At 49.5% G+C, this 16,737-nt stretch overlaps 1 protein-coding gene across 1 annotated transcript in view; it reads left to right on the plus strand.

Annotated features, from left to right (window-relative positions):
- Positions 1-16,737, plus strand: part of LOC116942143 (histone-lysine N-methyltransferase ASH1L-like) — a 111,875-nt gene that overhangs the window by 41,466 nt on the left and 53,672 nt on the right. The window contains exons 4-5 of the mRNA XM_076066943.1: positions 7,418-7,991; positions 13,916-14,200. Of these exons, the coding sequence (XP_075923058.1) occupies positions 7,418-7,991; positions 13,916-14,200 (859 nt within the window). The remainder of the gene's footprint in view (positions 1-7,417; positions 7,992-13,915; positions 14,201-16,737) is intronic.

Below are 16,737 nucleotides of genomic sequence, written 5' to 3' on the forward strand. Positions count from 1 at the left end.
TCTGATAATATATTGGCATTGTCTTTGAAACTGATTGATCCACACCAGAGACAGCTTTCTTTGGAGCCTCGTCTCAAATGGTGTTAGACCAGAGGACGCCAAAGACCAGAGGGGAAAACCTAATCTCATATTTTGGTGCTGGCAAAGGAGGTCCCATGAAATTGGTCATGTGTTATTTATTTTGGTATTCCTTTTCACTCATTTCTACTGCCCCATTCGTATTGTTGCTCATTTTGTCTTGCCAGTTTTATTCGCCCACCTCGTCGGTGATCCCTCGCAGTCGAGGAATGATCGAAGAATGATCGAGGAATGATCGAGGAATGATCGTCTTCCGTCAGTGTCTTACCTGCGGGTCCGAAGACGGCCAATGGGGCAGGCTATCCGGGATTGGCGAACCCTGTCGAGCGCCGTGTGTTCCTGAGCGGGACGCGCGGCCCTGTCCCTGCTGCTCTCGCTTTGCCTCCTCCTGTCATCGCCGGGTTTCGAAGACCCCAGTCGCCGAAATACATCACGAGATAATTTTGCGCGTGACGCAAAATGAGTCGCAAACAGTCGATTTTAAAACACACTGCCCTTGGCACGTATCGTGCGCGGAAAAAGCGATTTCTTTTCGGCCAACCGTTGTGTCGCCACGTCTCTCCGTGGGTGGTGCGGCGATAGCGAGGGCATTTGGCGTCTCTCTGCCTTGTAACCTGCACACAGATGGCTGCACGCATGAACCCTGAACGAATCCAGCTTCTATATTTAATGCCTGCGTTATGCGATTATTTGGCGAGTGGAGGCGCATGCAAGCTGCTAGCAGGGTCTAAATTTAAACGTGATGAGCTGTTGCTGTCTCTGAGAGAGTGTGCTCTCTGTGCCCACTGTCTTTGCTAATGGCTCGGTAAAAACAACCATGCCCCAGTACTTCTGTGCATTTAAAACACAAAGACGAAGATCCCCCGTTGTAGCGTTTAGCAGACTGTTGGGACAAGTGCTGGTAGTGAGCACCTATGAAAGCCGGCACGGCACACGAGGGGGGTGGGTGGCCGGCACCACGCCCGGCCGCCTTTGTCTCCTCATTTAAAGCCGAGTCGACCTTGGAGAGGCCCAGCACCGTTTCAGATATTCGTCACCGATGCTGCGAGCAGGAATCGTACTCAGGTGGCTGGGTTCGTAGCGCAGTGCGCTGACCACTGCACGACTACTCCCCCATATTAAACCCACACATAGCGTGTCACTTCATAATTATCAGCAGCGGTCAATCCGCTGTTGGATGAAGGCCTCCACAAGCCGTAGCCATTTCTCATGGTCCTGCAATGCAATAATACATATGGCGCCTGCGCACAAGCTGGTTTCAACGCTCCATCTCCATGGTATACGTATCCACAGAAGCACCGGGGAGTGGGAAGGATGATACATGCTTGGAAGTACACTGAGAGACAGAGAGGGAGAGGGGGAAGCACATTGATGAGGGATAGAGGAACGTTAGACGCATCGTATATTGACCGTTCGGCAAAGTCGGCACACCTGGGCCTGGGCATGTCACGAGATGGAGATGATGGCCAATGGACGAGCCTGGTGATGGAGTTGCAGCCAAAGGAGGGAAACGTGTCTGAGAGAGGATGACCACCCCCCAAGGTTGCATTGATAATGTTATATCCCGCGCCGGAGTGAGATGAATTGTGGATTCGTGGGGATTGTGTGAGATTTCAAGCGCGTGTGGAGGTCTTCATCCATCAGTGGATTGACCATGTATGTTGCTGTACATTTAACTTCTTTCACAACCGTACGTAATCAACTGTGCTAATCGGAGGTGCGGGGGAAGGACAACAAACTAAACACAAAAAGCAGTTGTAAAGAAATGAGTTTTCAATCTAGTTTTAAAAGTGCATATGTCTAGTGGCTTCCTAATATCATTTACCATAGCTGGTGAATGATGATAAATTTGGAGTGTATGTGCTTAATTATAATGTGAGCCACGGTAAGTGGAGTTCGAACTTGGGCATGCATTCATGTGCTTCTCTTTCACATTCCTCTTATTTTTTGCTGTTTGCATTCCTGCTATTTATTACTGAATATTGGCACCCTGTTCACTTGGTTCAATATGCACTACCAGAGCCCCATCGACAATCACAAAAATCACGGGGTTATCGTGGCGGTGAACTCTCTCGCGTGGTGAAGCAACGGTCACCGGACTCAACTGAATCCGCAGTACGCACTCGTCCACACTCTCAACATGAGAAACCTTCATATCAATGTCTCTATTGCCCATGGCCCCTACTATCCGCAGAAATCTGTGGGGTCCATGGAAACTCTGAATGTTTGCACCATATTCTGGCGATTATCCGCAATTACCTGCGTTCATGCCCCGCGTGTGTCGATTAAATTCGCGGATAACCCCGTGGATAATAGGATGCAGGATGTGCAGTCCCACCACACCACAGGAGCGCTGTCCTCTATATTAAATCGAATCATAATTTCATTAATAATTTCCAGCTATTACTCAATCCACTGCTGGATGAAGGCTTCCCCGCACACCTTGTCCGGTATTTGGGGGGGGGGGGTGATTGTGACCATACTTCGCCGCGCCGGTTAGCGCCGCCACCACCGCCTTGGCCATTTTTAACAATTAAGGCGCGAGGTTACAAAAGCGTCTCGGGCTGCGCGTGTCTGTCCGCGCCGCATCCCTCCCCAGCGACATGCCGCAAACATCGATTTAGTGGAGCTTTGGCCGGGGCGACCGCGACGGGATGCGTTTCACACACTTGGCATGGGCCCCGGCCTCTCCCGCCGTCCCCTTTTTGCCGCGCCGCGAGCCCCCGGCGTCATCGCCTACGGTATTTGTACACGCGCCGTAAATCCCGCCGCTCCGCGCCGCTCCCGGGCCTTCAGAACCTCCCACCCCGCGCGAGGGGCTCCCAATGGCAACCACCGAGGCCGCCTCCGCCCTCCGGTCATGCATTTATTCCTGCTGCTGCTGCTGCTCGTACGTTCATTTATTTATTTCGCTCAGACTGGTTGGGATGGCTTTGGAAGTCGGCGGCGGGGGGGTGCAGGGAGCTGTTGGGGGTGGGTCGGGGAAATTGCTTACACCGTCATTTCTCGCTTTTCACAGGCGAAGCGGGGGGAGAGGACCACTTAGCAGTCTGCGACGAAGGCAGCCTCTATGCGTCGTGAGTCAGGTTTCTTGTGTTATGGTTTGCATTGGGCACGAAGCTGTGGCTGCAGCGAACATTTTTCTGGATATTTTATTTTTATCCACCAACGGGGGAGCCACTAAAATCATCGTCGCCCTCATCAGCAGCGTGTTTCTGGGACCCTAAGAAGTGCCGGACCAGCTGATACATATCATTCCCTCTGCCTGCTGAGAGGCCATTGCTGTTGGGCAACAGACCTAATGTCAGTTATTAGCCTTTACCTGACCAGGCGAGTGCCTGCAGATCAGATACCGAGTCTCCTTTGTCAATCACGCAAGAATGGAATCGGCCAAACATCCCACTACAGGACCCCCTTGACCAGTGAGGCTTTCGTGGGAAACTAAAGGACATGATAATTATTATTTAGTAAGGTAGACTTGGAAGTAATGCAAGGCACAGTACAAACTCACGGCCCAGATAATATTGTGCAGTTGGACCAGTGCTGGCCAGCGGTGTGCCCGTCGCCTTGGGCTAATGCAGTGTGAGGTTCTCTGGTGTTTCGTGGGATTCTACCGTGGGATGTCGGGCGCGATGTCTGACGTTCCGCTCCACTTGCATGGAACCTTTTAGAGTTAATTTCCTTCAGGAGCTCCCAGCATATGGAGCGAAACGTTGGACATCGTGCCCGACAGCAGGCGGTGCAACCCGGAAAGGCAACAGAGAGACATACGGCACAACCGCGAAACCTTGCACGGCATTAACGCCGTGTAATGTTTGCGATATTAACTGGGGGTTGGTGCCTGTGAACCAGAATGCACGCACACGGTCCCCGTATTCCCCAGTCCTTTGCGCAAGCTCGCCGATGGCTTTTGTTACTACGCCTGGGTGTGAATGCCATAGCTGATTGGGAAAGCAAAGCGTTTAACATCCCCCATGCGCGATTATATATTTATATATTTAAAAAAAATGTTAATGACCCGACTCATGCTCTGTCCCAACCTGCCTCTGCTTCCGTGGAGGTGCTAACCAGTTACCCACAGGTGTCACTCCCATCACTCACCCCTACGTGACCTCTCCCCCCCACCCTTTAAAGACAGAGATCCCCTGTATAGCCTTAACAGACTGTTGGGGCAAGTGCTGTTAGCGAGTAGCACCTATGAAGGCCGGCATGGCACACGAGGGGGGGGGGGGGCGGTGGCCAACACACACCTGTCAACCCATACGGTTTTTCCGTGTTCTTGTACAAGGAAATTTACTTTTCAGGTCCATACGGCGTACAGACGTTTCAGTACGGGCAATAAAATGTTTGTCTGTTTATGTTTCTCCCTTGTGATGGGACTTTGTAGGATGAACGTTGAGATTTATCAGGGCACGGGGTGACCAATAAGGTCTGAATTGGTCTGTAATAAGGTAGGGCACTGATAAGGGGTTGACAGGTTTGCCAACACCACGGCTGGCCACCTTTGTCTCCCCCAGTGGCGATGTTTACACACCACACCAGGCACTCATTGGAGGCTGAGTCGACCTAGGGGAGCCCTAGGACCGGTGCAGATAATCATCACCATGAGCTGGAATCGAACTCAGGTCGTCGATCCCCACCCCATACACCAGTGATGGATGAAGCTAGTGCGGGGCCTGTAGCATATGTTATAAAGGGGCCCTAAATTAAAAAAAAACACGTAAATATTAAAACACACATTTTTTACTTGCATAGTAAAGTAATTGTATTTTTTCATTTGCCATACAGCCAGATAATACGACAAATCGCTAATCTTAAACACCCAGTCGTTCATAAAAGTTGAAGGCGGTATAGTACTATAGTAATAGAGCAAATGCAGAATCACTTAACCGAAATTGATAGCTCGAAAGCATTTAGTGTGAGCCCCTTCAAAGTGCGGGGTCCGTAGCTACTACATATGTAGCTACTTTTGCTACTAGGATAATCCAGCACTGCCCTACACACACTACCTCACACCGCCCACCCACACCGCACACCCTCCTCCTCTGGTCAAATGTGGGACACACGACCACTGCTGTTAGGCCACCATTCCCACCGGAGCGAGAGTCCATTTAATATCTCGCGCTTCGCGACCAACGGGCGGTGTCGCCCTTGGCGTGAAAGCGGCACCGGCTGTCGTGCCAAGTCCGTGGGGCGCAGACAAATGCGGTGCTTAATGTGCGCGCACAAGGCTTCAATTATGTTGTAATGCCGCTGTTGAATAATTTGTCAGATATCGGTAATATGAGCGTTTCGTAATGTTTTTGGGAGGGGGGGGGGGGGGTACACGTATGAATGTAACGATTTACCTCCCTTCCTCGAGCAATGGATGAGTTACGGTGATTCGAGGTCACGATTTGCGGTGGTCACCGTTCACGATTAAATTAGCGAGTACTTTATTTGCCATTGTGATGCGTGTAACGTTTTAGCAGTATGCATCTATCGCATCGACAGCGCCATTTTTTTAAATAATATATTAATTTTTCCAATGATTCAACACAAGTTTAGGAAGCAATAATTATAATTAATAAATTAGTTTCGATTTCAAGCTTTCGTGACTGCAGGGATTCATCTTCTTGGTTCTTTCGGTAAAGTCACGTAGGAGGGAAATAATAAAATAATAAAAATATAGCAATAATATGCGCGCACAAGGCTTATGTTTTATTATTTTATTATTTCCCTTCTACGTGACTTTACTATAATTAATAAGGTAATCATTGTAATCCTCATTACAAGCGTGGCGTCGGGGTGAGCGACGCCGATTGGCACTGTGGCCCTGTGAACGTCCCTACCGGGGGAGGTGATTTTAGCGGCCAATTCAACAATGCAAGGGTGCCCGCTGTCTTTTGTGTGAACGCAAAGCGAGAAAATAACGCGTGCACGAGCTTGTCATTGCTGGAGAAAATATTTGACTGGAAAGACCCAGACTGGAAAAATATCAGCTCTGCCACCTGGAGCATGTTCACTATGTTCAGTATGAAAAACTTCTCCCCCACCCCCGCCAACCCCAGAGAATTTTTTTTTTTAATTTGCAGAACGTAGCGATCGCTACTGGCTGCAGAGTTCACGTGAACCCCTTACCGCACACGTACAAATTACCGCGCCTATACAAATTGCAAATGTTCATTCTCTCGCACGCGAGGATATAAATGAATCCAGAGTTCAAGAATCGATTTTAATTGACAAATTGATGCGTCATTACACCTCCAGTTTCCATCGCCGCTGCCAAAAATCCGTGGCCCGCGGCGGTTCCCCCTTCCCGTGCCTCCTGCACTTATTTTGTTTATTTTTTGTTGCATTCCATTCGTATGGAACACCGTGTAACTTGACGGCAGTGACGTGCGCGGGGTAACTTTCATAAATCGGGACGCGGATTTCAGCCAAGTTCTGTAACCGCGTGTGTGCGGTCTACCGAGGCAGTGGCGGTGGAGGGGTTAGCACACTTCGCTACGAACCCGGCGACCCGAGTTCGATTCCCTCTCGTGGCCAACACCATTGATGATTATCTGAACCGGTTCTGGGCCTCCTCTAGGTCGGCTCAGTCGTAATTGAGTAGAAGGTGCGGTGTGGAAACATCAGTACTGGGGAGACAAAGACGGCCGGGCGTGATGCTTACCACCCACCTCCTCGCATGCTGTGCCGGCCTTCATAGGTGCTCGCTAACAGCCTTTGCCCCAAAAGTCTGTTCAGGCTATACGGGGGGAAGGGATCTTTCATTGTCTACCCAGACAATAACAAATCCTATTTGAAATGATCAATATCAGCCTTCATAGCGTCTATCGATGTTTATGCACAGTCCTTTATCGATCCACTGTTGGATGCCCCCCTCCCCCCCATGCAGTCCAGTGTGTCCATCCACCTTTTTAAAAGAGTTCTTCATCTCTCGAGCCAGTGGTGTAAGTTCTACATTCCCGTGGCAAGGGCAGATTAATCCACAGGACAACCACTTTTGGCATCCCATGAAGTGGCACTTATTTTGTTGACCCTGGAGGGGATGAAGGGCTGCGTCAACCCCCCCCCCCCCCCCCGATAGACATCACACCGGGTCTGGTGCTCGAACCGCAAGTGTCTCATGTACACAACCGGGATCTGTGTGAGCATTCGCTCGAAGCTTCCTTCCAATTAAAAGTCCGTGTGCATTGCACATGCGGTACGGTGAACTGCAAGGCCACGATGGGAGGACCGATAGATAACACTGCAGTCGCAATCGTGCCCCCTCTCCTGTCTATAAATCGCCTTCTGCGTGCATCTTTACTCTGATCATTCCTGACGTTCCCTTCACTTTGTTCCCGTTTGTCAGCAGGACGAGAAGCGCAGGACGACGACGAGGACTTTTCCGGCAGGGCCCGGTGCGGAGGGCACCTGGGCAGCGCCAGCAGCGGGGCCCAGCGGCCGGAGAGAAGCCGCTGCGACTTCACCAAAACCCTGTCGACCAAGCGCAGCCTGGACCACCTCAACAGGATCCTGCGCGTCAAGAAGCTGCAACGGGCCTCGCTCACCGGCAACAACGTCAAGCGGCGGCCCGGGCGCCCACGCAAGCGCCCGTCGCCGTCGCCGCCGGCGACGGGACGCACGCGTCGAGCCGCCGCCGCCGCCGCCGCCGCCGCCGCCGCCGCGGCGGCGGCGGCGGCGGCGGCGGCCGCGGCGGCGGCGGATTGTGCGGGCTCCCAGCGCATCGCCGCCGGGCGAGGAGGGGCGGCCGGGCGCGGCGACGACGCCGTGACGGACACCATCGAGTGGGTGGTGCACGACGCCAGGAGGCAGCGCGCCGAGCACAGGAAGGGCGTGAAGAGGAAAGGGAGCCACGGGCCGTGGACTCGGGAAGTCGCGGAGAAGAGTCCCGCGCGGGGGAAGGAGCCGGAGGCGGACGGCAGGTGAGCGCGCAAGACGGAGGAACGCCCACGCGCTGCCGGTTGAAATCAAGTCGCAGTTGGTCGAAGTGCGAGTGAGGAATAGTCGATTTCTCACGGTGCATGCCAGCTATTTTTAAATTACGTGCCAATGTTACGTTTAGGCTCATTGAGAGAGCACAGCTGCGTAAACGAAAGAGGAAAACTGAGAAGAAGGTGGCAAAAACGAGACAACATAGAATCGATGTTTGTAATCGAATGGTTGACCCCGAGTGCGTGACTTGCAAAAAACAAAGAGAAACGATCAAACGGTAAGATCGACACCAAGCGAATGGATGCTCAAATTGAATCGTGACCCAAAATTGTGTCGATCCATCAAATGTCTGGTTAGGTGGATGCTTACATTGCTGAACATTCAATAAATTCAAGTACAAATGTGCAGCTTTCAGCGTTTAGTTTTTTTTTTTGTACAGAAACCGGGTTCGTTATTTGATGACAGCGTCCACCCACTCGCGGGAGGTTCCCAATCCGCGGGCACCCAAATCGCGGTTACACAATCAACATAAACCCCGGCAACATCTACGGTCTGAGGCAGGCATTCATCAGCGTAAAGCAATACTTTAATCGCGGTCTCGGTGGCTTTTTAATGTGACGTCTAATTTGGGAGAGTCTTGCCACGAGGGGGATAACCGTGCGATGTAACCATTAAGCACACTGGGCTTTGCGATCCGGAGGGTTGCCGTTTCTATCCAATCCCCTGGCGAGGCAGTTGAAAAATTGGGGACCTAGTTCCGGACACCGCCTCCGGCCCATACGGCAGCAGGTACACACGGGTACACAACGGCAAGTCGAACGGCGTGCGGCCCGCGGCGGGGTCAAATGTGGATATTCCTACCGCTTCCGGGATGCCTGGCCGGCGTGGAAGAAGAGCAGGCCAAATATACTCTGGAGGAGCGTTTAGGCCCCTTCCTCCAGCAGCGGAGCGAGCGAGGAGTCGCAGGGCTGCACCTTTGCATCTTTTACCATCGAGGTGCCTGCGCGTGGCGCCGCCCGCCCGCCCGCCCGCCCGCCGTGAGCAGTACCGTCGCCAGCGCGCATCGCCACTGAAACGTCATCAGCTGAGGCATTGTGTGGTTTCGGCGCAGGGAGTAGGGTTTCCTGGGTATAAATATTGATTTTGAATGCTTAAACGGCCACCCGCATCGCTTACCGCGGCAATCCCCAACATTATCGCGCCTTAAATATGACTGTAATAGTTTTGCGTGGCAGTAAAGCCTGAGTGGTGAAGGGCAAATCGATGCGCGCGCTAAAATGCGGTTTGAAGGTCCGTTTCGTTTAAGGTTTTAATTTAATTTTGAATATTGCCGTTTTAAATTGCGTACATTTTATATAAATAAATAAAACATGCATCGATCGTTTTGGTACGGTTCATGCCCTCAGGGGAAAGTGAGGGATGGAGACAATGCAAGTTTTTTTTGGGTTTAAATCAAGATAACCTCTCAAATATTATAGAAATAATAATGCACAGTCCTACGTCAATCCACTGCTGGATGAAGGCCTCCCGCACCGTGGCATTAAACGTAACATTTGGGTATGGCTTGCATAAATCTTACATCATTGATTCCTTCGCGTGCAGTTTGACGATAGCGTAATTTACGTATGTAGATGCTATGTTGAACTTCTTTCACACCGCACCTAGCCAACCATGCTAGTCAGAGGTGCGGGGGAAGGACGACAAACTAAACACAAAAAGCAGTTCTGAAGAAATGAGTTTTCAACCTAGATTTACGCGAGATTCGACTTCCGTCAATTGATTCGTCGTTGTTACGTGTCAAATGGAAAATCGGCAGAGGCTTTTTATATTCAACTCTATTCCGGAGAGGCCTTGGCTGAAGCCACTTGTGCTCACGTCACGTGACCAGCCTCGTGGAACGCTGAAAGCTGCGATCGTTGCCAGAGCAGTACGAATGGCGTGGGAGGACGAGCGATTTGGACCTTTAGGGGTTGCGATTGCTCCACATCGCTCACTCCCGCGGATTGATTTACGCAGGGAGTGTGCGCACTCCCTAACACAAACGCCGGCCCCTCCTGTATCACCACCCCTTGCACTATGCCAAAGCCACCGAGTCTTTCTCCACTCGTACGCATTGCATGGATGGATGTTGAACGTCCACAGTATAATGACGACGATCACAGAACGAATCATCTACCTCCCGTTTGTCAATCCACTGCTGCGTGAAGACCTCCCCACCCGGCGTCAAACATGGGGGTTGTTTATGTGACCATACTTCACCCACGCTGGTAAGTGCAGGTTGGTGAACTGTGTGTGGGGGGTTGCCCAGGACCGGGTCAGACACCGCTCGCCGCTGATTGTCAGGCGTGGTCGGCAATCGACCTCGGGTCGCCGGGGTTCACGGCGCAGTACGCACATCGTCACCACCCGAGTGCAATATTATAATCCACAGCACAGTAAACGGTCCCTTTGTTCCGAAGCAGGTGATGGCCTCCCGAGACACGACACCACTTTTGAAAGTAAGATCCGGGGAATTTCATGATCACGATCCATGAGCAGATAGCCCCGTAGGTGTCCACTGCACATTTCGTCATTTAGTTAAGCACGTAGGCTTTCGCGACCAATATATATAATCCAGGTTTTTTGGGTTACATCGTGTAAATATCAATGCGTCGTTACACCCACCACCATTTATTTCCACTTACCTCTCTGTCTTGTGCCAATATGCTCAAGTCGTGCCACATCTTTCCGGCACCAATCTCTCATAATGTCGTCATGAAGCCATTCTCTGTGAGGTCTTCCTTTCTGTTCCTTCCGTTTTTTTCCGAATAACACACGTTTAATTTTCCTGTTGTCACCCATCTTACATTTGTGTCCACAGACATTTACCGTAGAGAAAAAACTATAAACTATAATTTTATATAATTTTGTTAGGTTAGATTTTAGTCTATAAGTTTTTGGGCAATTGGTGAATTTCAAATTCAATTGTTTATTCAACGAATTGATGCTGTTCATTCAAATAGGATTGGTTTGGAAATTGATATATGGCTAATAAAGTACATTCCATTCCAAAAATAAGTAATATTTTGAAAAAAACTTTTTTAATAACACGCTTTTATGAACTGTACTAGTAATGGCAAAACCCCACGACTCCAGGAAGTGGCCCCGAAGCTCGCCACAACGTAAGGGACCGTGGCCAATTACAGCCAACGTCAGTTGACCGTAGACAATTAGACCCAAGCCGAAACATAACATATGAAAAATAATGTTTAAAAATACATATTTTTATGATAGAATATAGTATTGTCATCAGCATCACATAAGTATACCAAGTTTGCAGTCGATACCACATTGAGAAGTGGGTAAAAATTAAGTTACAAGATTTGAGGATACAACAACAGACAGATTGAGTTCAAGAAAGCGTGTAAAAAGTATTCTACTTATGAATAGGGTATATATAACAAACACAAAATAATTCCTATGTATTTCGTCAATTAATGCATTTAAGAGACATTGAATACATTTCCAAATTGAAAGCAGATTTATGTGATGAATTCTATCCAATCACAGACAGTTATAAGCAGGAAACTCCTGAACAAAAATAGCATGTAAATCACAGCACACGATGCCGGCGGTGGCCTCTAAAGAAGAAACAAAGTCTGTTTTGGAAACTGATAAATGTCGCAGGCTATGCGTGTGGCGAAGCAAACTACCTCCTGGTGTGTGGATCCCACACGGCACTCGAAGGGTTGATGCTGTAGCTCACGATGCGTGCATGGAATTGCGCGTGTTATAGAGCGCGTTTGTTCCGCGCTTTTAGTTAGCTTGAGCCGTGCATTCACTGGAGGTGCTGCGATTCACCACTACGTTCATGAAAAAAATCGATTAATGAGGCAAGTCACATCTCTGTATCATAACAATTCATTGAATCCCGAGTGGGAGGGGGAAATCATCTTTACAGAGTGATTTTTATTTGACCAGATAAGGCCCACTGAGCTATATAGCTCTTTTCCATAAACGACCTGGCCACAAGCGATAGGGCAACGCAGTGGCTTATCATGTGGAAATCCACGCCACCACAGGGAAAACGTACAAACTCCAAATATACAGGTGTCAGGGTCGGGATCAAATCCACGACCTCCTGCATACTATGCAAGAGAGTTAACATATCGCCACCACGGCGTCCCTTGAGGGAGTTAGAGACCGGTGGCCGTGGCTGTCTGTAGACTCGCTCACTGTTTCTGGTTCGCTGGCTCAATGCGGCTTTCCGAGGAGGGAGAAAGAGAGAGAGAGTGACACGTGCACGCACACAGATCCGCACACAATTTCGCGGAGGATGTGGGATTACTCCCCCATGGGGGGGGGGGAAGGGATTAAGTGGGACACCACACAGTTTATTTCAGGTTTCCAGCACTTGCAAGGGAGCTGGTGGCAGCCGCGGTGGTGCGATATGCTGCCAGTATAATCACCGTGGGTATGAAGGAGGCTTATTCCACATGTCAGCAACTGGGAGACTTGAGTCGGCCTTTTGGTGTGGCATTTGAAACAAAATGGTATCGAATGTTCAAACGTTCAGAAAAAAACTATGCGAGCAAATGTTTTGTTTTTTGTAAAGAAATGGGGAGCAATATTTGCTTCCTGGCAGTTTAATAAGCGCTGAGAAATTTCAGACGTGCGTTTTATTCGGGCCGCGCCGAGGTAGGCATTTTGCTGACAGGGGTTCCGTCGACTTTCGTGCTGTGGCATTTTTTTTTAAATAGTTTTTGTTGGAAGAGTGAAATTTTCGGTGGCCGTTGCTGGCCGCTACGGTCCGTCCTTGAGTCCTCTGCCAAATGGCGGGTCTTGGCTCAAGCCTTCTCCCTCCTCGTTCTTGGCCGATCTCTAGCCGGTACTAGTTACGCATACCTGACATGTCATGTGGCCTCAGGCAAAGTACGGCAACAGTAGCGGGAAATCGCTTCACATTTGTGAATAATTCTTACTTATTAGAACTTTATTAACCCGTACGGTTCGTAAGGGTAAAAGGTTTAGCGTTACATTATATATAAATTTGTTGGCAATCCTTTTTAATTCCATTGGATAAAAGCCTCCTCATGCCATATTAGCAATAGGGGGGTTGGAGGGACGTGGTTGTTGAGCCTACTTCACCACGTCTGTCAGTGCAGGCTGGCGAAGGGGGTAATCCAGGACTTGTTCAGACGTCACTTGCCAATGATTATTCGCTTTGGCCAGGAATCAAACCCAAGTGACTGTGTACACTGACCTCCGATTAGCACGGTTGGCTACGTACGGTACGAACTAATTTCAACGTACATACATACATACGTTTCACTGCAGTGCCCGGATGATTGTGCCACCACTGCCTCACAATTAATACCTCGTTATATCATGAGGCGTTTAGTGATTCTCCATTTGCCCGTCGATGAAATGTCACGATTCAATGAGTGCAATCCAAATTCAATAATAATCAATCCTTTTGTTTTGCAATTGTGGTGAATGTAGCATCCCGAGTGGTTACGTGAACCACTTATACCACAGCATCTACGAATTAAGAAATAATCCATTCTCAAATGCAATAATTCTATGCATGTATTGATTTTTATTGGTGAATTTGGTGCGTCATTAAATGCTCAGTTGTAATTTGATTATAAGCGTAAAAGATCACACAAAGCAATGGAAACATTAACACCTACGAAAATACATTAAAACCTTAGATTTTAGGGGTTTTTTTCCCAGGCTCATTCGAACACGCGAGGACTCAACCGAGTTTTTCCTTCGTACTCGCGCTTGCAAAGGCATCAAGTTAATTCCACCGAGCCCTCCGATGGTCAAACGACATCTGTGTGACGGTCACACAACTTTCCCCGTCCCTTATGTCCACCCCACCCGCCCTCCCGCCCCCCCCCCCCACCCCGTCCTCTCGTTCCCCGAGCAGCTTGGACGGGAAAGACAAGCAGACAGACATGACGGCTGATGGCGGCGGTGACGGCGATGGCAGCAGCGGTGGTGGCGGTGATGGAGAGAGTGCGGAGCGAGGAGCTGGCGCCGGTGGCTTCGAGACGAGCGAGGAGCCATCGCAGCAGCTGCCCGGCAGCCCAGCCTCCCCGCCTCTGCTGGACCTAACCATGGCCGAAGATGACCAGGGCCGGAGGGGGCCACGACTGGCGAAGAAGAGATACCAAACCGCAGGCCTTTACTCTGACGTTTACAAGCAGGATACGTAAGTGTCAGATGATTGTCTTGTGCTTGTTTTTCTTCCTGTGTTAGGGTGATTGCTCGGTTTCAGGCTCCGCAATGTTAATACATTGTTGATTCTTAGATTAAAAGCGATTGTTGCTTTTAATGGGTTTTTTGTGCTTTGAAATAACTTGTTCCTCGCGTTCAATCGACCGCGTAAATCGTGACAGTTGAATTGTAGAGGGATTGAGGTGGGGTATAATTTTTACATGCCTACAAATTATGTTCGGATTTAAACAAAAAAACCTCACCGCATTCGTCACTCACACTTTTACTGTACTCATGTGTATTGGATGGCCTGCGAGGTGATTCTTTTTGTTTTATTTATGCTTGTGCACCTCTGCCAATGCCATTGATTGCGATTTTCACATGTATATTTATAAATGCACATTATCCGTTCTGCTTCGCAACACGTTTTTATTATCGCTTTATATATTTAAAGGAACATCGTGACGTAACTCTGTGAAGCATCACGGAAAGCTCTTCCATTTAAGCAACAACAAAAATTAACGCGGGCAGATAACCGCAATTTTGCACGAGAAAACTTCAAATGCCCAATTGTGCACATTTATCATCATTTCACTAACTAATGTCGCGATTGCGCAGAATTTTAATTGACTGCTCGTTACTTTCAAGTTTTTCTCGGCGTGAATCAAAGCAGTGGCGGAGGAGTAGGGGGGAGGGGGGGGGGAAATCCTCGCATCTTCGATTTGGGATTTAATTTCTAAAAATCCTCCAAGTCGCGTGATCAAACGATTTTTAAGTGGTTTGTCGAATTTGTGTAATGGTGTGGGCCTCATTTCAGACTGATCTCACAATTAGCTCGTCGCTTCCTTTCATCAGCGTGCCGCCTCCAAGGTATTTGAAGGCATTAAGCCTTCAGCACTTAATGGGTCTACACGTCCACAGCTTCGCCCTTCATTGGCTCGCAATTACCGCTCGCCTTTGCCGTCTCTCAAGAAAAGGGCGTGAGCGAGCGAGCGAGCGGACGAGAGAGCGAGCCGGAGACGTGCACAAGGAATCGAAGCCAAGCGCAAATCCTGAATCTTTGTCCTAATGCGATGCGGGATGGCAAAGTGGCCGCCTGGGAAAGAATGTGGATCCGCAAGGCCTCACACGACCCCTAGAAGCATCCAGAATTCCGTCAAACCAAGTGGGTTAACCCGTGCAGTTTATGGGGGGGCGGGGGGGTGTGCATGCGCGTGGGTGGCTGGCAGGCAGGGAAAGTGGTGGGGGCGCAGACTCGCAGGGGTTGCGTGAATGTTGTTTGTTTAAGCGTGGGATTTGCTGACACTCTTCCCCCATCGTCGTGGTCGTTGCAGCAGTCGCAGCCATCGCCGACACGCGGAAAACGCAGCTCCGCTCAAACTTGCTGGCCTTTGATGAGCCACCCAGCATCTTGACGTTCGGCAAAGGGTTGTTTTCAAATTTTTGTGGAGCGTAATTATTTTAAGTACAATGTTAAACGTTATTGAAAAGCTTCGTTCCTACCCGCAGAATGTAATTTTTTTAATCGAGGTTTGTTTTTTTTACTTGAACAGTGCGTGCTTGTTGAAGTCTAAAACAACATTGAACAGGAGCATAACAACGCGGCCATTCATTGATCAATACCGCTTCTCGAGCACACGATGCATCCATCGAATCGCATGCATGAGCGTCGGTGACTTTCAATTTGTATACGTTGTATGCAATTTGTTAACATGACCCAACCAGCCACTCGAGACCGCTACATTCACCACAGTAAAAAAAAAATACATTTATTCTTGAATAAAAATCACTTCCACGAATCTCAACAATTAATTGAGTGACAAGGAGGGGGGTGCGTACCACGTGAGCTCACCGCACGCGTCTCTACTCGTGGCAACGAGGTGCGCTTGAGGGCTGCCGTGACTTTGATCAGAGTTTGGCAGGTGCCGAAGCTTTGCGAAAAAACTTTGGAAGATCTTGTCACGGTAAATTGCCGCTGTGTTCCTCGTGTGGGCAACACAATCGCTTGAGCGACTTCCGAATAGCTCGAATAAGGTCATTGCCTGTCGGCAAAAAAAAAAATCCGAGCGCGCGTCCACGATTAGGCCACCGTCAGACAGCATGAGGCACTCGTGAAGCGAAAAAAAACTTCCCGTTCTCGGGGCCCAAACAACGATCTCTGCGGTGGTGAAGAAAAAATACATTCCTCACGGTTAATTGTTTAAGCCTTCCAGCCAGAACCCCCGTTAAACAAACCTTAGAGTATATGATTATTATTAAAACTGGAGAAAATGATGGCAAGAGAGAGAGAGAGAGAGCAAGAGAGAGCAGCGAGAGCACGAGAGAGCGAGCGAGAACTCAAAGAGAAGTGTGAGTGACAGGCTTGGCCCAGCGCCCGGCTCGGGGCCAAATGAGACCCTTGTTTGGGAAACCTTATCTCGACGACGCTGAGGGCCCAGTGGCCCCAAGCCAAAGGGCCCCAACTCTTTATGCGGGCCTCTTGAAAGCCTCTCCGCAGGAATTTCCTTTAGCGGGGACCGCTCTGTGAAAAGC

Source organism: Petromyzon marinus, chromosome 13, assembly GCF_048934315.1.
Source record: "Petromyzon marinus isolate PM22_M1 ecotype Great Lakes invasive population chromosome 13, UKy_Petmar_22M1.pri1.0, whole genome shotgun sequence".
Classification (NCBI taxonomy): domain Eukaryota; kingdom Metazoa; phylum Chordata; class Hyperoartia; order Petromyzontiformes; family Petromyzontidae; genus Petromyzon; species Petromyzon marinus.